General features: G+C 28.8%; 2 protein-coding genes across 9 annotated transcripts in view; one reads left to right on the forward strand and one right to left on the reverse strand.

Annotated features, from left to right (window-relative positions):
* LOC119601033 overlaps positions 1-27,632 on the forward strand; it is a 309,656-nt gene that overhangs the window by 13,765 nt on the left and 268,259 nt on the right. The gene's annotated exons all lie outside the window — the stretch shown is intronic.
* Positions 16,239-27,632, reverse strand: part of LOC119601034 (tyrosine kinase receptor Cad96Ca) — a 124,558-nt gene continuing 113,164 nt past the window's right edge. For all 3 annotated transcript variants that reach the window (XM_037951715.1, XM_037951716.1, XM_037951717.1), the window contains 5 exons: positions 20,529-20,668; positions 19,517-19,622; positions 18,598-18,737; positions 16,565-16,706; positions 16,239-16,499 (listed from right to left, as the gene is read on the reverse strand). In XM_037951715.1, the coding sequence (XP_037807643.1) occupies positions 16,275-16,499; positions 16,565-16,706; positions 18,598-18,737; positions 19,517-19,622; positions 20,529-20,668 (753 nt within the window). In that variant the 3' untranslated portion in view covers positions 16,239-16,274. The remainder of the gene's footprint in view (positions 16,500-16,564; positions 16,707-18,597; positions 18,738-19,516; positions 19,623-20,528; positions 20,669-27,632) is intronic.

The raw sequence follows: 27,632 nt of genomic DNA on the forward strand, positions 1-27,632 counted from the left end.
TGTATATTACTAAATAATTTTGTTACGAAAAAAATTCGTTACTTTCTTTAAATATTACATGTCTTAATGAAATTATTTTTGTAAAAGAAAACAAAGTTTCTTAATATATACGAAAAAAGATATTACGACAGGTTTTCGTACTTTCGTAAAATTAGAAAAGGGGTTGATTAAACAATTTTTCGTATTATACACAAAATTTTCGTATATATTACGAAAAAAGTAGTTACGAAATTTTTTTTCCTAATGGGTTATTTTCAGTGTAGTTCATGAAGATTTTTAAAAATTTCTTCTACAATATATTTGTATGAACATATCCAAAACCCTTGTATAAAAGGAATTTAAAATTTTGCATTATTTGCAAAATTATTCCCAAATTTATATTAGATAGAGATTTTTCTCTACGAAAATGTTCATACTACCAAATAGAGAGTTTTTCATAGAAATGTGAGATTTTTATTTGATTTAATATCAATAAATATTATATTTTATGCAATTTAATGGAGTAAAAGAAACCAAATTGTTAAAAAAGCAGCATATTAGATTGTTTTGCTCCAAAATCAACGTTGTATGGTTAAACACGACATTAAAATTTAACTAATTAGTGTCATGATGAGCAATATATCGAAAACACATATTTGGCCGATTTTAAATATTTTTACTTAGGGTCTCATTTTATAAAACGAAACGACAAACGTTCAAAAAAATTTGTATGGAAAAAATTCATATTTTCAAAAATTTCCCTGTATTCTTCATACAAATTTTTTACGTTAACGAAAGTTTCGTTTTATAAAATTAGGGGGTTAGTGTCTCATTTTATAAAACGAAACGACAAACGTTCAAAAAAATTTGTATGGAAAAAATTCATATTTTCAAAAATTTCCCAGTATTCTTCATACAAATTTTTTACGTTAACGAAAGTTTCGTTTTATAAAATGAGGGGGTTATTTGTATTCAGCATGTCCAAATTAGTAAGAAAACTTGTTTTGCAACTGAAAATTATCCAAAGGGATAGAGTTTAAAGCAATTTTTGGAATAGATAGAGAGTTTTGCATTCAGAATTTTTTATTTTTTTAAGATAGAAAAGATTTCAAAATGTTATAAAATTGCGAAAAATATGTTTTTGCCATTGAAATTTATATCACAGATGCAGGATTGTTTGCTGGATATTTTGCCATCAAAATCTCATTTTTATGCAAATTACAGATAGCGACTATTGAATATAGTCTCTCGATATTCAATTTCTCATAATTGTGTGCATCACCTTACGTGCTCAAAAATTTTGTTCAAATCGGCGACTATGGGAAAAAATCGTTTAAATTTAAAATGGAATTTCTCATTAAAATACAAAAGTTTGCAAAATTTTTGCAAAAAAAAGGAAAACATCAATTTTTCCCTTGTAACGCACTTTAACAATTAGACCCGTTGCGGCACCAATTAACGTTATCCTATCAGCCTAATTTTTTGCAGGACAAGCAAAAAGCACTACTCTAGAGAGGAAACGGATAAAATTCGCTACATAATTTTTTTGGAGCCCTCTAATGTATACATATCTTCAATTTTCGTACATATACAGATATCAGCTGGAAATGATTGTCGACAATCGATTCCTTTAATATTTATTGCTTAATAATGCATATCACGTATCAGGTCTTATGTTCGAATAAGTTTTCATTTTGATATGTTTGTGTGTATTAGACTTTTCTCGCTTTCCTTGTGGGTTTATGTCCCATCAATCGTTGCAATCCACGTGTCTTAGTACTTCGAGTTACTGCTTTTTGGTAACGTAACATGTTTAAATGGAATTTTAGTAGTCATTTTTCTTTATTGCATCGAAAGAGTTTGTATGTCTCCATGTACATAGAGTAATATTTGTATATTTATGTACATATGTATCTATGTATTCTAGGGATGCCATCCGGAAATGGTGTTTACAAATCCCAGGATTCGGAATTTCGAAAATTGCAATCCCGGGATTTTTCGGGATTACGTAAATTGTAATATTTTATATATGAAATAACTCTTCTTATTTCTTGTCAAGAATCTATGTATGTATGTTAAAAATCTTTATAAAAATTTTAAAATTTTGTAATACGATTTTGAAAAAAAATTAGATATAAATTAGATCAAACCAATTAATTCCTGTTTTTAAATAAAAGCATTTAGAATTCCATAATTTCTGAACTGATATTTCTTAACTACACACGTTCTAAATAGAAATAAATATCACATTACCGTTGCGAAATTGGGCGTGAGTAAGTTTTAAAAGGCATACTAATGACTGAGTCCATTACAACCCTTCGAACATCAATTTAGATCATAAATGGACCATTTATTTTGAAAGTCTACTTTCCAACAAAAAATAATTAAAAATACAGTTTTGTACTATTAAATGAGAGCATAGAATATTACTTTTTGAAATGTAATATTTTCACAGTATTTGGTTAAAATGATGCTTTCAGAACAAGGTAATTTTCCTTTACTGATATCACTAAGATTTGTAGAAAGATTAAAATGAAAACCCCCTTTAGATCTTATTTAAAAAAATAAGAATTTATGTATATTCGACTGTGCCGAATCTTAAATTTCCTCCATCAAAATACTGTCATGCATCGATATGATATTTTCTCGCGATTTAATCACGATGATTGATAATTCAGTGATAACTACGGTGACTGAAATTATCAAATAATAGTTAGGTACTTGCAATGTCGTTCTTTTGAAATTTCGCATTCAATTTTTTTTTATTTTTCCATATACATAATAAACTCCTCTCACTCTGATATCACCAATTTTATTTTGTTCAGTAAAATGCAATTCTCATAAAAAACTAATAAAATATGTACTTTTTTTATTGTAAACAAAACAATCGCAACAAATTAATCGCATGGATCGCTCATCTATAATGAGCATCAATGTGATTTTCAGAAGAGGTCCTCTTGAGAGTTACAATTTTCAGCCTTGTACTTCATCTCACTTATGACAGGCGGATAGGGCCACTACGTCTTAGAATTAAATAATGAATCAATCCCGAAAACTCTCGGTATTTTCGGGTTTGAAATTGGCATCCCTAACGTATTGTATGTCGTGTGAGTGTTGGCGTGCTGCAACCCATCGAAGCTCATGCAGCACGGTACATTGGCTCTGCCAAGTTTTATTATTCGGAAAGTTGTGGCATTAGCAGCTGACATCGGTGTTGGCTGTTACTGTTTGAGAGGGATACGATGGTTATAAAATAGATAGATATTGATGTTTGGGATTTAGTTCCTCAATTGTCTGTTCATCGATATGTCAGTCATTCAGCTTGAATGCTGCAATAACAGCAACGACAAGTCATTATTTATGTGGGCTCAGACTCAGTTTGTTTTTATCGATTCATCTATTTAGTAGATCTACTACGTACTAATACTACATTCACACACACATACATACATATCTAACAAATTTTATGACCATTGTATTCTGTTTTCCTTCGTTTCGTTTTGTTTTATATCTTCCATCGATTGTCGGGTATCTATGAACGTAAATAAATGAACTTTAATGACAAATATAACCGAAAGTAGAAACAAATAAAAATTTTCTATGTTTTACTCTTCTTAAATACATACGTTTTGTAAATTCAGGTGATATATTTTGTTCATCATTTCCTAGTATAAACAATTTTTAGTTTTACAACCTGGTATTATCTAATATACAAAATTTATTTCGAGTTACTACCAGCGGTGAAGGAGGACTTCATACATATACAAGTATGTATAAATACATATGTACTAGGGTGATCGATTATTTGACATCTTCCAAAACCCGGTTTTCGAATAGTTCAAATAGTTGGCCTTCAGGAAAACCCGGTTAACTGGTTTTTCATTATAAATAACAAAATCTATTTTTATTTGATGAAATTAAGGTTCATGTTTAAATTTGATTAATAAAACATGGGCCGAAAGGATTTTTAACAGTTTGAAAGATTACAACTTTTGATGTAGTCGTTTGATTTACATTATTTCTGTAATGGAAAACAAAATTGGAAAAAAGTGGAATACTTCGGTTAAACATTAGGAATTATGTAGTCCTAGCTCATTCTAAAATCCTCGTTTAGACAATTTTCATAGGCATTGCATAATATTTTAGCCGCAAAATAATTATTGTAATTGAAATGTAATCTTAAGATTGATAACATTTTATCAATTAGTTATTCCAATAAATTTTACAAATACAATTTGTTAATTAACTAGGACAATCAAGAAGGTTTAACTAAAGGTGCGTTAGAAAAATATTTCTTGTTCCTGGAATTTTTAAAATTTAGACGAGCTGTATTATTACTTACTTCAAAATTTAATTTAAGTAATCTTTGAATACAAAGCAAATAAAAGTATTCGAAACCGGTTTTTAAAAATAAAAAACCGGGTTATTCGATATTCGAAAAATCAACATTTAGAAAAAACCGCAGAAAAAACTGGTTGAAAAACCGAGTCGATCACCCTAATATGTACCCTGCATTACGGCGAACTAGTTCGACAACGGCGATATAAACAGCCATTTAGAACTACCACTAGTGAATTTTCAACCCACTAGCCATGATAAGACTAATTATGAACCGATCAACCTTAAATCTCGTAGATCGATTTTTATTTATATAAATCATATTTATGTATAATTTCCAACCAGTAATGAGCGTTGTTAACGTTTTCGGTGAGTTAATTATGGATTGATCCTCATTATTCGGACAACGGAAATCGATTGAAAAGTATTAAATTTAGTAAAAAATATTACTTTTTAATATGTCCAACAACCCTTCACCTTCGTGAGAAGGGTATATATAAGTTTGTCATTCCGTTTGTAATTTCTATAATATATATATTTTGGATCCTTATAGATAGCGGAGTCGATTTAGCCATGTCCGTCTGTCTGTCTGTGTGTACGTTGAAATCAGTTTTCAGAAGACCACAGATAGATGCGAAATCCGATTTTTCAATATTCTATTCTATTGGAAATACCATCGAATAGAACGCTATTTAAAATCAGCCCAATCGGCTCATAAATAACTAAAATATGAGTAAAAATCCGAGACCACCTCTGAAAATTTCATGAAAAATTTACATTTTTCGTGCATGCTTATACAAAACAATAAACAAACAAAAACACAGTATCAAACCGTAAATTTTTTTGTTATTTTGATTTCTTGTTTATAAACACAAAGCAAAGAATGAACATCACGTTACGTTGTTATTGGCTAGAAATATGAAATTAAGTATGTATAGCCTGAATTAGGCGAGAACACATTAAAGGGCACTTTTTGGTTCTACAAAAGGTACTTTTTAAATTTTCTATGAAATTTAGTATGTAGGGCCTTGATAGGTAAGGGTCTTTTTGGTACTTTTCCTTCTACAAAAGGTACTTTTTGAATTTTCTATAATATTGAACCTAGAAACATGAAATTAAGTATGTAGAGCCCGGATTAGGCGAGAACACATAAAGGGACTTTTTGATACTTTTTCGTTCTACAAAAGGTACTTTTTGAATTTTCTATTATATTGAACCTAAAAACATGAAATTAAGTATGTAGAGCCAGAACACATAAAAGGGGACTTTTTAGTGCTTTTTCGTTCTACAAAAGGTACTTTTTGAATTTTCTATAATATTGAACCTAGAAACATGAAATTTAGCATATAGGGCCTTGACTACGTAAGAACCTACAAAAAGGGACTATTTCGTTCTACAAAAGGTACTTTTTGAATTTTCTATAATATTAAACCTAGAAACATGAAATTAAGTATGTAGAACCCGGATTAGGTCAGAACACATAAAGGGGACTTTTTGGTACTTTTTCGTTCTACAAAAGGTATTTTTTGAATTTTTTATAATATTGAATCTAGAACATGAAATTTCAATTTCATCTTTCTAGGTGTAGTATTATGGAAAATTCAAAAAGTACCTTTTAAGAAAGAAAAAAGTACCAAAATGTCCCATCTTATAGGTTTCCACTTACTGCTTAATACTTAATTTCATGTTTCTAGTCAATAACAACACACTGTTTCATTCGTAACGTACGAGGTGTGTATATTTATTTGTTTTTTGTACCTCATAGCAGGCTGAACCAGTGAACAAATCATATTGAATTTTCAATGTGTATTCCTCTAAATCTCTAGGCTCCTTTTTGCATAAGAGTTTCAAGTTGGCGAGGTGCCACGCCTACAAACAAACTAGCTATATTCAGTGTGCTTCGCTACCCTAGAAACAATATAAATAAAAAACCCTTTACGATTTTTCATATTTACATTTTACAAAGGAAAAAAGAAGATTTCTCTAGTCGGCAAACGGTGCACAGTGGGGTCTCCCTGAACAAAACTTGGCATTAACTAAACTGCAATGTTTTGGTATAAATTATGGGTATCGATGGATAGAGGAAGTCCTCTAGATACGAATTAAAAAAAGAAAAAGTTGCACTTAATGCAATTTTTTTGCATAATTTTCAAAACAAAATTTACCAAAATTTTATTTAAGAAATATTTTTATTGCATTTATAAATATCCTAATTACTTTCGCGAAAAACTAAATTTAATGCATCTTCTGGAAGATTTCTGGATTTTTTTAGGGAAAGTTCTTTTTACAGTTATAAAGGGATCAGAATTAATTAATAAAAAATTGAAAATATTTTTCATATTTTGAATTCGGCTGCATTTACGGGAATTCTGTTCTCGTTTTGTTTTTAATAGTTTGTTCGTGAGTTCTTGAGCTTCTTCCGACATATCTGCTACGCTTAATTTTGAATTTTGTACAACTTTGCTGCTGTGAATTAATATGTGGTTTACATACCGGTGTACTAGTCTTTAAAAACTTTTAAAGTGATACCAAACCCTCATGAGAGTTACTCTTCTTATCACGGATTTTTCCGTACAAATAGATATTTACAGGAATGTAAGACCAATAATGCATCAATCAATAGCACGTTCAGCCATTATTTTACTAGTTTCTACTATTTTACTATATTGATATCAAAGAGGTTCGGACGAAATTTGAGCACTCGAAATCTTATAGTTTCCAGATATGCGAATTTTGGTACTAACTTTATATGGAGGATGAGACGCCTACTATTTTCTATCCGCCCATTATTGCACAAAATTTTCATATTAAGACTAAAGTTTATCGTACAAAATTTGGGAACTATACCTTTTATAGTTTTCTAAATTTACGTCACTCGCATCCCACAAAGTAACCACAAAGCTCTTAAAGGAAATGATCTAAGCTTTCATACAGCGTACATTTCAAAGGAGCAAAAAAAGTGTTGTTTTGCAGACCAGTGTTATTAGAGGAAAACTCTTGTTTATTTTATATGTAGTTCTAAAATGTTTGTAAAAATTGTAGGTATTCGTAATTCAAAATGAATTACGTACAGCATGTGTAATTCGCAGCTTAACAAATAAGAGCGTGAATGACGAATAATTGCTTCGTGAGAATGAGATATTATAAGTTATTCATATCCGATATCGGGCCTTATGGAGAGCGCAGTTTTCTCTCTTTATAATTCTTAATAAATCTTGGTTTACGACGTCATGAAATAACTCCCCAAAACAAAAATTAAATAACTCCTCAAATTTGGGGACTTATTTCATTATGAAATAATTCCCAAATTTAAAAATGAAAAAATGCCTCAACGAAACGAAATAACTTTCTAAATTAAAATGAAATAACACACCATTTTTTGGGGTTTATTTCATATGAAACAAATCCCTAATTTTAAAATGAAATAAGTTCCCATTTAAAAAATCGACTCTAGATAAAGAAAATAACAAATTATGGAACAAGTCGGTTTAAGTGAAATTAAAAAAAAGGTCGCTCATACTTACGAGTGGGGCTTTAAAGTTTTATAAATTTCAGTTTAATCTGCGCCCGGGCGCAAGGACTTTCTACTCTGTGGTATGTCCAACTAGGGCTTCGCTTAGTAAATATTTCCCAAAGAGCAGGCCTTAAGCCGCACGCTCTTGATACAGGGAGAGTGTATTCTTAGCGAAGCCAGTGTCCAATATACTCAAGAGGATATAACCCTTGCACCCGGCCAAAGGCCGGCAATCAAACATATATTTTTAATTTAAAAGTAATATAATGAAATAACTAACAAAAAAATATTTTAGGGATTTATTTCATTTTTGAATTTTGAGGAATTATTTCATAATGAAATAACTCCCCATTTTTAATGTGAAATAATGCCCCAAAAAGCGAATTAAATCCCCCAATTTCGTTGTTTTTGTTTTCTGAACAAATGTTTAGGGAGTTATTTCATTTTTGTTTTGGAGAGTTATTTCGTGGGGAGTTATTTCATGACGCCTTGGTTTACAAGCAATTCTTGACACAGTAATGACTAAATCAAGGATAAAGAAATAATGATGGATCTTTTTACTACAAGGAGTATAATTTTTGTCTTTATTTAATTAAGAAAATAGGGATTTCGTGTCATAATTTTTAGTTTTTTTGTAACATTACTCTCGTAAAATCGATTAAGGTAGGCATTTTTCAAAATTTGTTCATAGTTTTGTGCTATTTTTAATACAGCAGAAGATAACAACAAATCTTGCTTAAAATAATCCTAAATTTTGACGTTTTGATAACATATTTCCTGATTTAGTTTCTACAGCGATCAAATCGCAATTTCTACAAATAATATCTGCCTGTTTCACAATATCGAAACAACATTTTTTTTCTTATAAATATATTGAAAACAAAAACAAAATTTTTAATTTATTTGTTGTTTTCAATATATTTGTAAGAAAGAAAATGTTCTTTCGCATTTAGAGAAACCGGCAGTATATCTTTATTAAGATTTTTATAATTCGTATGGCTATACTCGCTCAAAAGAATTTTATTTTTTGTCTGATATTTTTATTATTTAATATTAATCCAGTTTCTGAAAAAAATTTTACAAAAAAACCAAAAATGGCTTTATAAATCAAAGAAAACATGTTGCGTACAAACAATTGTCCACACTATTGGTATAAGATAATAACAAAGTACAATGGATAAAGCTGTTTTCATTATTGCAAATTTCCATCCTTATCTATTTATATACATATATGTATAAAATTCTAACGTTACTGACTGGCTGATTTACTGATTCACTGACTGATACATCATCGCACAGCCTAAACGGTTGAAGCTGAAGAGCTGAAATTTTGACCAAGATGGGATTTTTCGAAATTCGAATGTTTAGGGGGTAAAAACGGGTAAATTTGGTATCTCCTAAACTACAAAAAATGCGAAACAGATTAAAGCTTATCGTAATTTATTTAAAAAATAAGTGATCCGGTGTCTTTTAGGGAATAAACGGGTAAAAACTGCATTTTGGTACTTTTTTAGCACCCCATGTATCTTTTTAACCAGTGAACATTCAACAAATATTTTTTACTCCTTCATAATTTAAAGAAAAAAATATGAATTTAGTACTTAAGCTGGAGGTCCACACCACGCGTTCTACGCTTCTTCGCATTCCACGCGGTTGTCAAAAAAGTAGAATCAATGTTGTTGTGTGCTAGAAGTTACAAGCACAAAAGCGTAGGATGCCTTGACGCGTAGAATGCTTAAAGTAGATCTACTTTCTACTGTTGTAAGCGTCATAAGCGGCACACGAATATATCAGCTGATTTTGACAATTTATATTCTGTTTTTAATGTTTATTTATCAATTTTAATAACTAAAACGAGTTAAATTGTGAAAATACAAATAAAAAACTTAAAAAAACGCGAAGTTCTTTGTAAATCAAGCAAACATTTGACGCTTAAGAAGCGTAGCATGTAACTTGATGCATAGGATGCAAAGAATGTATGAAAAGCACGAAATGCTTTAGATATTCGGACGTTTAAGGGGTGAAAGTTTTACCAATTTTGGTACTTTTTTCAGAACATTGTTTATGGTTTATTAACTTATACATATAAAACATAATAACGGTCTCCCACTACGATGTTGCAAACTTTTTAGAATATAAATTTTATTTCGTGAAAGGGCTGGAAAAAAATACCAAAAGGGGGTAAAAACGGGAAACTTGTTTTTATTCAAACACAATGAGCCAATTTAGATAAAATGTTTGATTTGGAAACACTAAATATGCTAATGGGGTGTTATTTGGAGCCGCGGTGAATTTTCTATGATATTAAAATCGAAACATGAAATTAATAATAATGGGTCTTTTCGGTACTCTTTCGTTCTTCACTGATACTTTTTTGAGTTTTCTATAAAATTAAATCTAGAAACATGAAATTAAAAATGTAGAGCCTGGAGTAATTGAGAATTTATAAGGGAGGACTTTTTGGTACTTGTCCGTCCTTCGACTGGTATTTTTTTAATTTTCTATAAAATTAAGCCTAGAAAAAAAGAAATTAAACATGTAGAGCCCTTAGTTAATGAGGATTTATAAAAGGGGACTTTCTGGTACTTTTTTGTCTTTCTACTGGTACTTTTCGATTTTTCTATAAAACTTAACCTAGAAACATGAAATTAAAAGGGAACTTTTTGGTACTTTTTCATTCTTCGGCTGATATTTTTTCGTTTTTTTCTATAAAATTGAATCTAGAAACATGAAATTAAGTAAGCTGAGCCCTTAGTTAATGAGAATCCATAAAAGGGAACTTTTTAGTACATTTTCGTTCTTCAACTGGTACTTTTTGAGTCTTCTATGAAATTAAACTTAAGGGCCCTTCACACGGTCACACTTTACGTACGACAAGTCTAATGAAAAAGTAAAATGAAATTCCATCCGTATGACAAAAAAGAGAATAAAAGTCGTATGATTTATATTTTTTGTGTTTACACGATTGGTATAAAACAATAGCAAAGTAAGATGGAACAGATGTTTCACTTTTTTTTATGTGTTTACATAAAAATACATCCCTGATCTAATGCGACTTGCTTGTTTTTTGAATCATTTCAAAAAATGAAGAGAGCCATACGACTGTCAAATTTTCCATCCGTATTTTCTCTCAATGTGTGATGGTTGCGTTTAGACGATCCCATCCGTTCTCTTCTACACAAAATTTTGACAGATCATATTACTTGTGTGCTCGTGTGAAGGGGGCTTTAGAAACATAAAATTATGCATGTAGACCCTTAGTTAATGAGAATCTATAAAAGGGGACTTTTTAATACTTTTTCGTTCATCGACTGGAACTTTTTGAGTTGTCTATAAAATTAAACCTACAAACATGAAAATAAATATGTAGAGCCCGGTATTTTTTCGTAATTTTTCTCTAATCTATATATATATATATATATTAATGTGTGTTTGTTTGTATGTTTGAACCAGAGACAGTAACTGTTATAAGTTAAAATTTAATAATTATTTTCCAAGCAAAATTTTTTTTCCTCAAAAATAAAACTTATTTGTTGATTTTTATTTTTTGTTCAAGAAATAACACGGTGTGACAAAATTAATATTTTTCAACGGTTTTGAAAAGAGTTTCCCTTGATTCCCTTCCTTAGATCTAAATACAAATTTTTATATATATTTTTCATTTTTTTACAATTCACGATCATTTTTGACCCACACTTTATTATAAAACATATTTTATAAATATTTTTTTATTTTAGCCCATATCTTTATGAATGAAATAAGATATGAAACGTTGAAATCAGATAAAAACTGACAGAAATAGAATTTTTTTCGTAAAATCAAAAATTTACCAAATCTCTCTTTCCTGAAGTAAAATATCAACTTAAGATATGCAACACAAATATAAGCTTTACTATTCAAATTGATAATTTACTTTAGAAATGAGAGATTTGGTAAATTTTTTATTTTACGAAAAAAATTCTATTTCTGTCAGTTTTTATCTGATTTCAACGTTTCATATCTTATTTTATTCATAGAAATATGGGCTAAAATAAAAAAATATTTATAAAATATGTTTTCAAATAAAGTGTGGGTCAAAAATGATCTTGAATTGTAAAAAAATTAAAAAAATATATAAAAATTTGTATTCAGATCTAAATATTTTACACATTTCCGTAAAAAATATAAAAGTGTGTATCCTTTTTAAAAAGGCCAAAGGAAACTCTTTTCAAAACAGTTGAAATATATTAAATCGGTTAAGAAAATTTTGAGATATAATTTTTTTTGGTCTGTCTAGTCAACAAAAAGCGTTTTTTAAATTAAATCGGTTAAGAAAATTTTGAGATATAATTTTTTTTTGGTCTGTCTAGTCAACAAAAAGCGTTTTTTTCTAATAACTTCCGATTTTTAGGGTATATTGAAGATTCTAAAAATGGTAAAATGATCTACTCATCTAGGTCTATAAAAAGCATTATATCGCGTAACGAGTGTTTTTTTAGTGTCACACAGTGTAAAAATTTTTGAGTTTTTTTCCACTGAAAATAAAAATCATTTTTAAGTTTTATATTTTTGCTTCTAAAATAAAAGTTATTCTTGAGTTTTATATTATTTTCTTCAAAAATAAAACTTAATATGAAAATATATTCTTACAAATATAAATGAAATTTTGATTAAAATGTTATTATAACATTATAAAGAAGTAGTTGTGTTATATTCAGGCAAGCCGAATCTTATATGTATTGCCACAATCTAAAAATAAACTTAAAGTGAATTTGGAAGGAGGTCTTAAGAAGATGATTGTGTATTTATCTATTCGGAATTCTTTATTACGATTAACTCACTTATTGGATTAACACAGTACTATATTATCATATATCGAAATAATATGAGCATTAGGGTGATTTTCGAAAGAGTACCTTTTATGGGACTTAGGTTATTTACGTACCGAACTCTGCGTTAAACTAACTTTTTCAACTTTTCAAATGAGACCTAATTTTCGCCACATTTTACATGTGATTTCGAACTGCTTATACTCTTGGATATTATTTGATCACAATTGCAATATAATAAACATATTTATAAGAGTTCAAACTTTATCCTGGAAGGACTTTTCAAAATAAATTTCAGCATCCTTGCTTTTCCCGTTTGCACTATACAGTGCATCCAACAGACAGACGTTCGTATTTGACTAGATCGTCTTAGAATATTTTAAGGACCCAGAATATATGTATGTCTGTATAAACTTTTGTGAGTCTACGACTACGATGAGTTACAAACGAAATGACAAAATCATTTTTCCCCAATATTGGTGGGTGTAAAAAGAGATAATTTACCCATAACTGAGTGTTAATGCAATCTGAAAAAACTTCGACATAGACATAAAAATTCGAATTGGAAACTAAACCTTATATTGGACGCACATATTCCATATTGAAAATTTTATACATATCAATATTATCCCTTTCACGCACAAAACCAAAGCGCTAGACACCGGTGTCCCGTATACGTGAAAGAGTTATCATAGCTATGCGTTTTAGATAGTGAAGAGTTAAAATTCATATTTGCCTTTTTTTGAAAATGTCTTAAGAAAAGCTTAAAATTGACATGTAATATTATAAAAAGTAATTTCTCTAAACATTTTATATAAAATGTTTTCATATTGAGTTTTATTTTTTAAAAAAATAAATAAAACTCAAGAATAACTTTTATTTTTCAAGTAAAAAAAATAAACTTAAAATTGATTTTTATTTTTCAATGATAAATATAAAAATCAAACATAATCGTTATGATTTGAACAAAAAAATAATACTTAAGAAAAATTATTATTTTCTGAGTAATATATAAAACTCAAAGAATCACAATTAAAATTAAGTTTTTTAAATAAATCTTAAAAAATAAAAATCATTGTTTTAACAGATAATGCATATTTAGCATCTTTTTATTTTGAAATTCCAAGTGGGCGAGAAGCCACGCCCATATTAAGAAAATATTAAATCCGTATATTTGAGATCATATAACAGAGTCCTCAAAGTTTGTCGCAGCAACTTTAGTGTCAATATGATTATGTAGGGCAAAAGGTAGACGGAATAGAATTAGGGGGCGTGGCACCTCCCATATGAATTAAATACAAAAAATATTTTATCTTGGAAACTATTACAGTTAGAATCTTCAAATTTTGCACGAATAACTTTTACATCCATTTAAACATTTTGGGTAATTTTGGGCACCTCCTATATTAATTAATTACAAAAATTCGTTTATCTGGGAAACTAATGGAACTAAATTCTTCAAATTTTGCACGAAGAACTTAAATATTCATCTAAACATTTTGGAGGAACAAAAAGTGAACTTTCATCTGGGGGGCTTAAAGCCCCCATATGAGTTAAATAGAAAAATTCGTATATCTGAGGAACTATTAGAGCTAGAACCTTCAAATTTTACTTGAAGAATCTTGACATTCATCTGTACATTTAGGGTATAACGGGCGGACTTTCAATGGGGAACTTGGCACCTCCCACATGAATCTGTATTTATATATATAAAAATGAATGTGTGTTTGTATGTTTGTATCTTTGAAGTTTATAGACTTCTAATCGGCTGCACCGGTTTTCTTGAAATTTTCACAGTGTATTCCTGTATGTCGGGAAGAGGTTATAGGCTACTTTTTACTTTAAAATTTCAAGTAGGCGAGAAGCCACGCCCACACACAAAATAAGTATTAAAAATCGCATATTTCAGAAACTGAAACAGCTAGAGTACTAACATTTTTTTATGGACAACTTTGACATCCATATGAATATTTGTGGACAAAATGGGCTATTGTGGACGTGGCACATTCCAATCCCCCCATAATAAGAAAATATTAAATCAGTATATCTGAGAAAATATAACAGACTAGCTATAGTGGGCGTGTCACTTCCTATATACATATAATATATAATATGTATAAGTTAGAGTCCTCACATTTTATGAGAGCCACTTTAGTAATAATATGAATATTTTAGACAAAAATGAGCGAAGTAACAATAAGGGGGCGAGATACCCCCATGTGAACATTAGTGTAATAAAATGGCGGATTAGCAATAGGGGGAGTGACACCCCCATAAGAATAAAATACTAAATTTCGTATATCTGGGAAACTATTAGATATAAAATAATCAAATTTTGCAAGAACAACTTGACACAACAGGTACGAGACCTGAACTGTTGTACAAGTAGCTTTAGCTTCAATATGAACATTTGGTTTAAGAATAAGTCGACTAGAAATACTGGACGTTCCATATAAATTAAATACTCAAAGACGTATATCTGGGAATATATAACAACTAAAAAAATGTATATGGGAATATGGTTTTTAGTGTAGCAAATCATACTGGGTAAACTAGTTATAAATAAAAAGCTAGTTAATATTTATCTTTAATAATGTACATATGTATATTTATTTAATTTCTAGTAATGCTATAATAATATACTATGTTTGTATATAAATATAAATTATTAATAAAACTATGTACAAGCATTTTTTCAACAACAATTGATTTTAAAATGAAAATAATTAATGCAAAGAAAAAAGTACCTCGCTCATTTACCTCAGTTGTGTCATCAACTCAAAAACACAGTTTTTGGAAAGTCTGCTTTTTTATTAATTATATACATAAATATAATAGAGTTTAAGTTTTGTCTTTAAGGACATTTTGGTTTGTTTTTTAGAACAAATTTTTTTCTAAGTTTTCCGAAAAACTCCAATAAATACATATTTTTATACTTTCAAACCATTTTGGAAAAGTTAGTCATTTGAAGAAAACAAGTAAGTGACAGTTATAAGTTTGTTTAAAATGTTTTTTTTTTTAACATTATGTATAACGATTTAATTGATTCGAATTTATGTCGGAATTTACTGAATTTATTTATTGAATAAAAACTGATTTTCTAAAAGGGTTTTTTTATTCGGATTAAAATATAGACCGATTAAATAAAACTTTCTTAATATAAAACTGATTTATATCGAGTTATATAGCGATACTAATACTTATTTATAAGTCAATTATGAGAGTTGAAGTAATTTCTGGAAGGGGATTTTTTATTGGGGCTATGGCTAATTATAAACCGATCATTACGAAAATCGGCAGTATGATATCTACATTTGGAAAACTTAGCTGTGTCAATTTTTGTAAAGATATATACATATTTAACAAATAATACTAAAAACTATGTTTTTTATTTGACACCCTTTAGTTGTAAATGAGCGATATGTATGTAATTATGACTGTTTTAGAGCAATAAATATAAAATTTAAAAATTAAATAAATAAATAATTCAAGATAAAAATTAAAATGAAAATGGAGCATTTTTACTGGCAGTGTATATTTGAATAATTAAAAAGACATCCTGAGGTACATATTTAACTTTTTTTAAGAAAACAACAATATTTTTTTTAATTTTTGTATTCACTTGAATGAATACTTTAGACTTTTTCACCGCTTAAACTAACAATATTGTAATAATTGTGATCTGGAAATCTTTCTAATTCAATGTAATCCATTTCTGTATGCAGAAGTTTATCAAGCATTTTTACCAGTTCTCCAAATGAAGGTCGTTCGTTGGGATCCTGAGACCAGCAGTAGTACATGATGTTATAGAGTTCTCTTCTGCAATGTTCCGGCTTCTCCAATCGATAACCATCACGAACCTTGAATAAATTTTAGAAATATTTATTTAAAATTAGTATTGAATAGGTATATAAGTAATATTTACTTTGCGCATAACATCAGAAGCTGAAATGCCAGGATATGGCGTGGATCCAAGTGTTACAATCTCCCACATCAATATACCGAAACTCCAAATATCAGATTTTACGGAAAATATATTATCGTAAAGCGATTCAATTGCCATCCATCTAGAATTGTATTGAATATGTAAACTTATTAATTACATTCATATCTTTAAAAATATATGGGAAATAATAAGTATGTAGTTCAGTTTTGACTTCTAGTATTAAAATATATCATCCAATATCATATAAGTAAAATATCTTATGAATATCTTAAAATGATTTAATGCAAAATATTATCAGAAATTACATATATGTAAGTACATACATACTAATAATATGGCCAAAATACGAACAAATTGAAGAATCATTTTCAATATTCAGAATTAAATTATAAATACATATAACATAAAAGTCTGTACATATTGTTCATTTACTACAAGACTGCCATAATACAAAATTAATTTTTTTTTTTTGAACCGTGTATTTCAAAATATGGACCATTTTAAAGTATTTCATATAGTTTTATCTATTTTCAAAAATGTCTATTTTTTCTAAGCCCTGTTTTAGATTGTCACTTTTCAGGCATGCCTTTTTCTATTTTTTGCCTTCGTAAAATCTTAAATGTTTACATTGTGACTTTTAAGGCATTCCTGCTAATAGTGTGAGAGTAACCATTTTTAGAATTCTTAATGTATTGTTTTAAATATCTTATCGAATTAATTTCTTTATTTTTAAATATAGTATAATAAATTATATATTGTATTAAATTGTTAAGTATATATTTTATTAATTTATAAAAAAACACTACTAAAATACTTTAAATTACATATTTTTTTTTAACATTAGCTGGAAATTTTAGATCTTCTTACAGTTTGAAACAGTTCTAAAATTAACTTTTTTTTGATTATGCTAGTCTTGTAGTAAATGAGCGATATGTAGATAAATGTATGTACCAGGGTTGGCCAGATTGGTAAATTTGAACTTTTTTTTGGATAATTTGAAATATTTTCCTTAATTGAAATAATAATTTAATAAAGGGACTTTAAACACAAATTTTTACGAAACTTCAGAGAAGGACATTCTTACAATTCTTATTTATGTATATTCTTTTCTATTGTAAAGAATCCTCGAATAGATTACAACCAGACAAGCAGTAACAACATTTACCAAAGAGCGTACTTTTTTAGATTATTTTTTTACCCGATCACTTTTCTATGTTCTTGTCTATTAACTAGACTAGTTTTTGTACTAGTATATGGAATATTTTATAGACAAGGCAATATACTAATCTAATCTAGTCCATATAGAGAATATAGACTGTCTAGTAACTAAATGTATAATCAATAAATGATCATAGATATTGACTAGTTCAAAATATAGTTTTTAAACTACTTTAACTATACGTTTAAAGTATTCTTAGGGAGGACTATTCCATGAATTAGTCTTTGGACTAGTATAAAAACTACTCTATATACTAGTTTATTGTCTAGTGTATAGACTAGTATGCCTTCTAGTTTATAGAATAAGTTATTGCCTAGTTTAAGGACTAGTACATTGACTAATGGACTTCCCTATTGATACACATAATAAATAATAAGTTTACTGACTGAATAAGTCGGCTTGAAATGATTTTGTTTTAAATTTGTATAAATTTACAAAAATATAGGACCAATAGGTGAAAAGTCCAACTTTGACCCCCTAATTCCGGCAGTTCTTGACCGATAGAGCTAAAAATTTAATTTTTTATTTTATTATTTTATAAAAAAATCTTTTATATGCATTCATATTTTTTAATAGTTCTTGGATTTTAATATTTCGTAATTGTTTGGCACACACGAACTTCATTTAAAATTTTGCTGTAATATTTGTAATGTTCATAAAATTTTTATTGACTAAATTGTACAAAATCAGCATTTAATATTTTAAAGCCAAGCGCAGCAGTAATGCTGTAAAATTATGCATTTGAATTATAAATATTAAATAAAAGAAAAAAATTAAGTTTTAATAAACTTACCTGATGGGCAATTTTCCTTCACTTTTACGTTCATAAACTTTGGAAGTGATTACATCACGTGCAAATCCAAAGTCTGCCACTTTGCATGTATGATCATCTGCAATCAGTACATTCCGAGCTGCTAAATCTCTGTGAATGATCTAAATTAGAAAAAATGATGACATTAACTGTAATCGTTTAGTCTCTAGAATTCTTCTAAAGTACTGTATGTACTTAATTTTATTCTGTGTTCATTACGAATCCTTTAAAATAAAATGCAAACCTAATAATTTAATGGTAATAAACCTACAAAAAAATTTTAGATATGGTGTTATGATCGATGAAGAAATTTTAGATTCACTAAACTGAAGTAACGGAAAATGAGGGGATAAATAATATCCCCAAGCGAAAATAGGCTAAAATGGATGATTTTTTAAATAATAATTTCAATCAGTATTTTAAAATTTAAAAAAACTTGTGAAAACTTTATTTATTTCTTTCATAAACTTTTTATATTTATATTCACAATAATTGAATATATTTAGGTGAATATCTTTGTAAGCACAATTTGGCAAATAAGAAAATTTAGCTTGTAGTCACTTTAGCGATATACATAGTCTACAATTTGTGTGCAACTAATGGTTATGACTATAAGCAAAAACTATAGAAAATTTAGAATTAATTGCTTATACCTAATTTTAGTCAATTAAACAAATTATTGCACGAATCTACTTATTTTAATTTCAACTACTTTTATAGGCAGAAATATAACTTTTAATAAGTAAAATTTATGTACATATTACCGATTTTATCCTATATCGGCTAGGTTATTAAAAATAAAGCAATTGAAAAAAATTTAAACCTGTTTAATAAAACGCCAAATAGTCAATTAACCTCATTCATAAAAAACCTTTTATTTTTCTATAATTCGTTAACATACCCCTCGAGATGTTAGATAATCCATTCCCTTCGCAACTTGATACATAAATGATGTCAGGTCACCTGACGTCAGGATATTCGATTTGCCATGTGTATTGCCGTAGTGCCTGAAAAGGGAAACAACATTGTAAATACATATGTAACGAAATAAACAATTTACTAAAAAAAACAACAACAAATACTTAGAGCACTTTTAGCTGAGGGAACAGCAACGTGCGACACGAGTTTATAGATAAAGGGGGTAAGGAAGAAAGGAAGTAGCAAAAGACGCACGAATCGTATTTTGAGGGGTATTTTTAGTATCTCTTTTGTTACGCGTTCGTATTTTTGGCAGTTGCTTTATTTTTATTCTGCAGTCAAAGAGTGAAGATCGTGTGCGATCACTCTAATGCATGAATCAGTGTGCAACTTGCAATATTTTTAATTTTATTTAAATTTCATTTAAAAAATAATAAACATTTCAAATATTTGCTTGTTAAATTTTAGTTATTTTTTTTTTAAATATAAATTATTAAATAAATAACTATAGAAATATTTCTCAGCTAAACTCATACATAATTTAAAAATCAATTGAGTGTTATTTCGCCAAAATTTTTTAATTTATTCAAGTACATATATTTGTTAAACATATTTAACACAATATTTAATTAGCAAATATTTTAAATATAAACATATTTTTTGTTAAACAAAATAATGGAAACAACATTTAATAACCCTAAATATGGCAACACTAACAAACAAATGTCGCACGCCTTTTGAGTCTCCATCTAAACGTTCATTATTTTACGAAGGGCATTTAAAAGAGAATTGGGAAAAAACCCTGCGACATGTCCCCTCAGCTAAAAGTGCTCTTACATACATACATATGTATGTATGTGTTTATATTATGTAATCGTAAATAAAGAACCGTAAATATACAATTAGAAAAATTAACTTAATATTAATGCTTAAAATTAAAATAATTATTTTATAGATATGTATGTATTGATATTAGGTAATTATAACATTCTTACCGCTCAGCTCTTGAACTTCTTAGATACGTTTGTAGTTTACCACGATTTACGTATTCGATAATCACAAATATTGGATCCTTGTCAGTACAACAACCCAAAAATCGTACTACATTTACATGAGGCTCTAATGACTTCATGACCTGCAATATATTAAGAGAAAGTCGTGTTTAGAAAATTAACGGTATGTGTGTATGTATATATGTATATTCAATAATAAGAATGAAATTTTTAGAAATAAATTAAATTCTACCCTGACATTATTTGCAAAGCATCATAAACTATTGTTTGAACATTGTTATAACCAGGGTACAGATAGCGATCGAATTCAATTCGCTCGCGAGCGAGTTTAATTCGAGCGATTTAAATAATTAATTTTCCGGCGAATAAATCTATTCGACTCGCGAGTTTAATTTTTAAACTCGCGATAAGAGTTGAAAATTTAAAGAGCGTAAAATAGAACTCGCTCGCGATTCGAGTCAAAAAGAGTTAATCGCGAGTTTTATAATTTTGTAAATGGAATAAATTTAAATTTATAAGGCATAATCAATTTATATATAAATATGACATAACCAAATAAGTTTCCCATTAAAATTATGTACACAAATACATATGTACGTACATTATTTGCTGCAAAGTAGGAGACACTTCGTACATACATACATACATACATACATACATACATACAAACATACATACATACATACATACATACATACATACATACATACATACATACATACATACATACATACATACATACATACATACATACATACATACATACATACATACATACATACATACATACATACATACATACATCATTCAACACGTGTTTTATTATCTTCATAATAAAATTTTCCAAACCATTTGATTCACAATCAATAATCTAACTGCCTGTTTCACAATATCGACAACATTTTCTTTCTTTTAAATATATTGAAAACAAAAACAAAATTTTTAATTTATTTGTTGTTTTCAATATATTTGTAAGAAAGAAAATGATGAAGATCACTTGCATGTCCATCAATATACATATGTACATACATTACTACAGATAAAAAACATACACATTTAAATAAAAAGGTAGACAATATATTTCTTATACTTTCCCACTTTTGCTTTGTCAGACCGTCATAAAACCTACGGCTACACAATCACACATACATAATTATTTCCCATATTAATGGTTCTTTTTTACTACCACAACAGAACCTGTTTCTTGCACACACACTTTGCTGATTTTCGGCTCGAATTTAACTCGAATTCAACTCGTTTTCCACTCGCTCGTAAGCGAGTTGAAAAAACAAAAACATGTAAATATCGCTTACGAAGCGAATACAAAACACATAAAACTCTAATTAAAATTGTGCTCGCGTGTTGAAAAATAAAACTCGCGATTTTGAATTTTAAAACGAGCGATATAAATAAAATAGCGATCGCGAGCGATATTTTTACCTACCATGGTTATAACCCAGCAAAATACATACCTGGTAAGCCAGAAAGTAATATTGGAAACAAGTAGAAACTACTTACTTTTGGGGGGAATAACTAGTTATTTATTCATATTCTGATCGTAATTACAAAATAAAATAAAATTTTGCCCTGCCGGGGAAATTGTCAGTGTTTCTTAATCCAGCTGTTTGCCCAATGGTCCATTAACTACTTGTTTTATTGTAACTTTATGAACAGGTTTACAAAAGTATAAATCAATGTCATTAAAAAAAGTATTTTAATCAAGCAGGGCTCGAACCACCAACCTCTTGCTTGTTAAATAGACGCGCTAGACAATTCGGCTATAACATTTCCAAATTACTTTGCTCTATATCCGTAAGTATATATTCAGATAATTAAAATAATATGGTTGATAATGACTACTCATTACCAAGTAATGCATGAAATAACTACTTTTCTTTACAAAAAATCCAGATTTTTCGCTGGGAACGAATGAAGAATATAAGATTTATCGTATCAAGATAGAATGACAAAATAAGTTCAATTCGTTAAGTTTTTTTATTTTTACCAAGAAAATACAAATATGTACATTAGAGGTGGTCAAAAAATACCGATTTTGTTTGTATGGATTTTATTTTATTATATCTCGTTTGATAATTTTCTATAAAATATAAGGTTTAGTCGAAATGTTAAGAAAATGTAATTGTACCATTACAATTTTTGAAGAAATGAAAAAAGTCCTATTGCTAACGAAATTTAATACGTTTCAATCAATTTCCGGCATGGGTTCCCGTTTTGCGATTGGGCTAAAATTTTACATCAGTTAGTTTTAGACACTAATCAATAACAAAAAGAAATATGTAAGAAATTCATTAAATAATGCTAAAAGTTAGATGTTTGATCGTTCGCACATTATAAAAACAAACCAATTATATTTAGGCCACGGTAACCCAGAAAACTATAAAAAATGGCGGTTCAACAATATAGATATCTGCAATCAGCAATATACCCAGCAAAAATTTTCATTACCTAGTAATCTAGAAAGTAATATTGGAGTCACGTGGAAACTAATTACTTTTGGGGTGAATAACTAATTATTTTTGTTCGACGAGGTTCAAATAATAGGTACCTACCTTAAACAAATTAATAATTGGTTACTAATTTGATTACAAAAACTTTGCGAAATAACTAGTTACAAATAAACCTACAAATATGTTATGGTATAGCTAGTTATTTTGGGCCGACTTTGTATGTAGAAAACAAAAAATAAAAAAATTCCTCTGCCGGGATTTGAACCCAGGCATTCAGTTGTTTTCTATGTTTCTCACTCCAGCCGCTTACTCGATGCTCCATTAACATGTTGCTTTTTGTAATTTTGAGAACGGCTTTTTGCAAAAATATATAAATGAATGTCATTTTGAAAAAAAAAAATAAACAGTATCCAGCAGGGCTCGAACCACGAACCCCCTGTTTGTTAAATGAACGACCTAGACAATTGAGCCATAACAAATCCCAATTGTTTTGTTCTTTACCAGTAATAACCTATTCAGCTAAATGAAATAATGTGGATGATAATGAACACTCATTACCAAGTAATATATGAAATAACTACTGGCTATTACCAAAAATTTCAGATTTTTTGCTGGGTATGTACATATATTTGGGAAACTATAAATGTTAGACTCAACTTTATTTAAAGTAAGTAGTTTAATTACTAAAATAAGTAGTTATTACACCTATTACATGCAAGTACTTATTTGAATCTTGTAGGTAACAATATATATAAGTACATATTTAGATCATTACAAGCAACTAATTATTATTGTATTTGAAATAATGAGATTAATATGTATCACTCATTACTTTATAACCTAGGAAATAACTACTACCCATTACATGTAAAAACCTACCATTTTATGGTTATTTGAAAGTTTAAACGGTTCTAAATAACATAATATGTTTACTTAGTTATCATAAATAATGTTGTAAAAATAAATATTTTTCAGAGAATCATTCTCAAATTTATAATTGTCAAAAGCATATAAATGATTACAGTAACTAAAATTTTGATGGAATTCAATAAAAAATAACAATTATTTGGTTATGACAACAAAATATTGTTACAAAAAACATAGAATAGTTGTACTAACCATGTTTTTTCTCTGCATGTGAAATTGGTTTTCACCATAAATAACTGACATATGTAAATAATCATAAATCCCTTCTTCTAATTTTATGAGAATCGCCCCATATAGCCTCCATATAAAGCAACTTTCTAAAAATCAGTTATTCATTAATAAATTGCTAAAATATGTAATATTCAACATACAAGTTTCACTATAAAAAAGCAAATCTCATTTTAAATTTTACTTCATTATTTGTTGCAAGTAGACGTGTATCGGTATTGCTCCAAGACAAATAATTAAAACTCGAAAAATTAAAATAACTCACGTGTCGCCAATGATATTGGACGGTAGCGGTAATTACCCGGAATCTGTGTACATTGTCGTTTATTGATGTGTACTCCAATTGCCATGTTTTTATTAAAAAAATATTTTCCAAAATTTTATTTTATAAAAAATATAAGCGATTTTTTAACTGATAGAGACAGTAAATACAACAAAAATCCAAAACAAAATAAACAATTATAAACACACCAGCTGTTTTGCTCACGCAAATACTGGTAAATAAAAGTGCTACCAACTGCATTATCGACACAAACAAAATAAAAAGACCCCAGTTGGAAATGGATAACATAGAAACACCAAGAAATAGTTTAAGCAATTTCAGAGTTTCAAAAATGAAATTGCTTGAAAAAACTAATTTAGAACTTCTTGAAAGAATCAAATATTTAGAAATGGTATGTTTGCAGTTGCAACAAGATAATGAATTATTGAGAGAATGTTATAAACAAAAACCATCAGGCTCCAAAGAATCTCAATCAAATCAAGTTTATGAAACTGATGAAGAAGAACTAGCTAAAGAAACGGATTGGATAGTTCAAAAAAGTAAGCGAAATAAGAGAGCTAATAAGAAGCGTAAAGCTGATTCATCGCCAATAGTTGAAAATCAAGCGGAAATGAAAACCAAAAATAATGATAGTGAAAATCAAGGTAAATTAACACCCGCAATGAAAATACAACGCCCTCCTCCAATAATGATAAGCGTCGTAAATAATTTCAATGATCTGTATAATATGATAAAATCAAACATACAAGAGGGTTTCGCAATAAAACTCTTAAGTAACAAGTACAAATTAAATACGTTTAACAGCAATGATTATCGAAATATAACTAAAGTACTAAATGAATCAAATATTCCTTGGCACTCATATGAGGACAAACAAAATAGGCCTATTAGAGTCCTAGCTAAAAATCTCCACCACTCTTTCAACCCAGACGAGATAAAAAATGATCTTATAGCTCAAGGTTTCAAAGTTATAGAAGTTCAAAATAAACTCAAATATAGAACAAAAGAACCACTAGACATGTTCTCACTTGCCTTTGAAGAATCTGAAGATATTAATAACATTTATAAAATCAAATATATATTAAATACGGTGGTCAAAATTGAACCAATACGAGCCCCTAAACAAATACCTCAATGTAAAAAGTGCCAGTCATTCGGTCACACAAGAAATTACTGCTCAAAAGAACCCAGATGTGTCAAATGCGCTGGTAAGCATGAATCGGTGGAGTGTACTATTGATAAAGCCCAACATCCAAAATGTTGCAATTGTGGCGAAGAACACCCTGCAAGTTATAGAGGGTGTATAGTCGCAAAAGAACTTCAGAAAATAAGGAAAAAGTCATCAAACAAAAATAATAATAATGTGCAACAAATTCGAAATTCTAAAATAACAAATATTGTAAACCCAAATAGTGAAGTAAGCGGAAAAACATATGCAGATGTTGTCAGCTCAAACAGCACAAAAGCAGAAAATGAAAATTTATTACAAATAATCGTATCCAAACTAAACAATCTTGAAGCTTTCAACAAGTCACAACAACAAGTTGCAACAACATAAAAATGAACTTGAACTAATAATTGAAAAAGAATGCATAGATATATGTATGATAAGTGAGACGCATTTCACAAAGCAATCATTTATTAAATTTAAAAACTTTTATTGTTACCACACTATACATCCTATGCAAGAGGCGGCAGTGCAATACTAGTTAAATCTAGTATTGAACATTATGAAGAGGAAAAAACTAGCCTTCAAGAATTTCAAGTTACTACGATAACATGTAAAATAAATAACTCATATATTTCGTTTTCGTCAATTTATAGTCCTCCGAGACATACCATAAAACACATTCAATATCAACAACTAATAGAAAAGCACAAGTATAAATTTATAATGGGAGGGGATTTTAACTCCAAGCACACTCATTGGGGTTCCAGATTAACTACCACCAAAGGCAGAGAGCTCTACAAAGCATTAAAAAATACCGGATGTAATTTCATGTCCACAGGCAGTCCAACATATTGGCCTACGGATCCAAACAAGATCCCGGATCTAATTGATTTCTTTCTTTTTCGGAAAATATCAAAATTAGTGTTTATAAACCGGTTAACCGGTTAACCGAAAAACCGGTTTTTATTGCATATTTCGGTTTTTCGCAAACCGGTTTTTTAAAACATTGGTTTTCGGTTAACCGGGTTATCCGGTTTTTAAGTCTCGGTTAACCGGTTTCAAAAAAATCTAATTTTTAGTACAAAATTGTATGTTTTCTTTGATATTTTATTGTGATTTTTAAAAATTTTGGATAGATAATTTTAAACATTATTTTCCGTTTGTGCATATGAAAACAGACCTAAGATTGTTAAACAAATATTATCTATATACTTACTTGTTTACTGCGTGAGTATAGTAAAAATCGAGAAGTTTCTCAAACGTTCTCAAAACGGACTTTATTTATCGAAACATAAGGATTGTTGTTGCCGTCCGAGAACTTATGCTGCTGGGGTTTTTCACAAACTGTAATGGCGCTTAGGTTGATTGACAGGAAGTCAGAATGACACCTGTCAATATTCCTAAGCGTCATTCACAGTAATTTGAACAACCACAGGCGTAGTGAGTGGAGGGAGGTCACTGTCTATGTCGAGACAATCGTCGCGAACCTGAACACTGTTTATAGTTCTGGGCATAATTTTTGCTATTGATATATATGGTCAATTTATCCCTCGTATGGCAACTTCCATATACCTAACGAATCAATAATATCTTCAGATCTATATAAGTTTGTTTTCTTATGATATATTAATGTACATATCTATACTAAAAAATGCAAATATCTTATTAAGTAATTTATAATATTTCGCAAAATGACATTTTTCAACTATATATTATAATATTTTAAAGATTTCCAAACATTTCGGTTAACCGGTTTAACCGGTTTTTTATACTCGGTTAACCGACAAACCGGTTTTTTAGAAATGGTTAATTTTCGGTTAACCGAAAAACCGGTTTTTCCAAAAGTCGGTTTTTTATAAACACTAATCAAAATTAAATCTTAAAATAGATGAAGGCTTTGATCTAAACTCTGATCATTCACCAATCTACTTAACATTCTCTTGCGATATACAACCAAAAGTACCGTATCCAGTTTTGTATAATAAATACACAGATTGGAACTTATATAA

This window comes from Lucilia sericata, unplaced genomic scaffold (assembly GCF_015586225.1).
Source record: "Lucilia sericata isolate MDLA Ls3-8-SP2 unplaced genomic scaffold, ASM1558622v1 Contig000138F_arrow, whole genome shotgun sequence".
Taxonomy (NCBI): Eukaryota; Metazoa; Arthropoda; class Insecta; order Diptera; family Calliphoridae; genus Lucilia; species Lucilia sericata.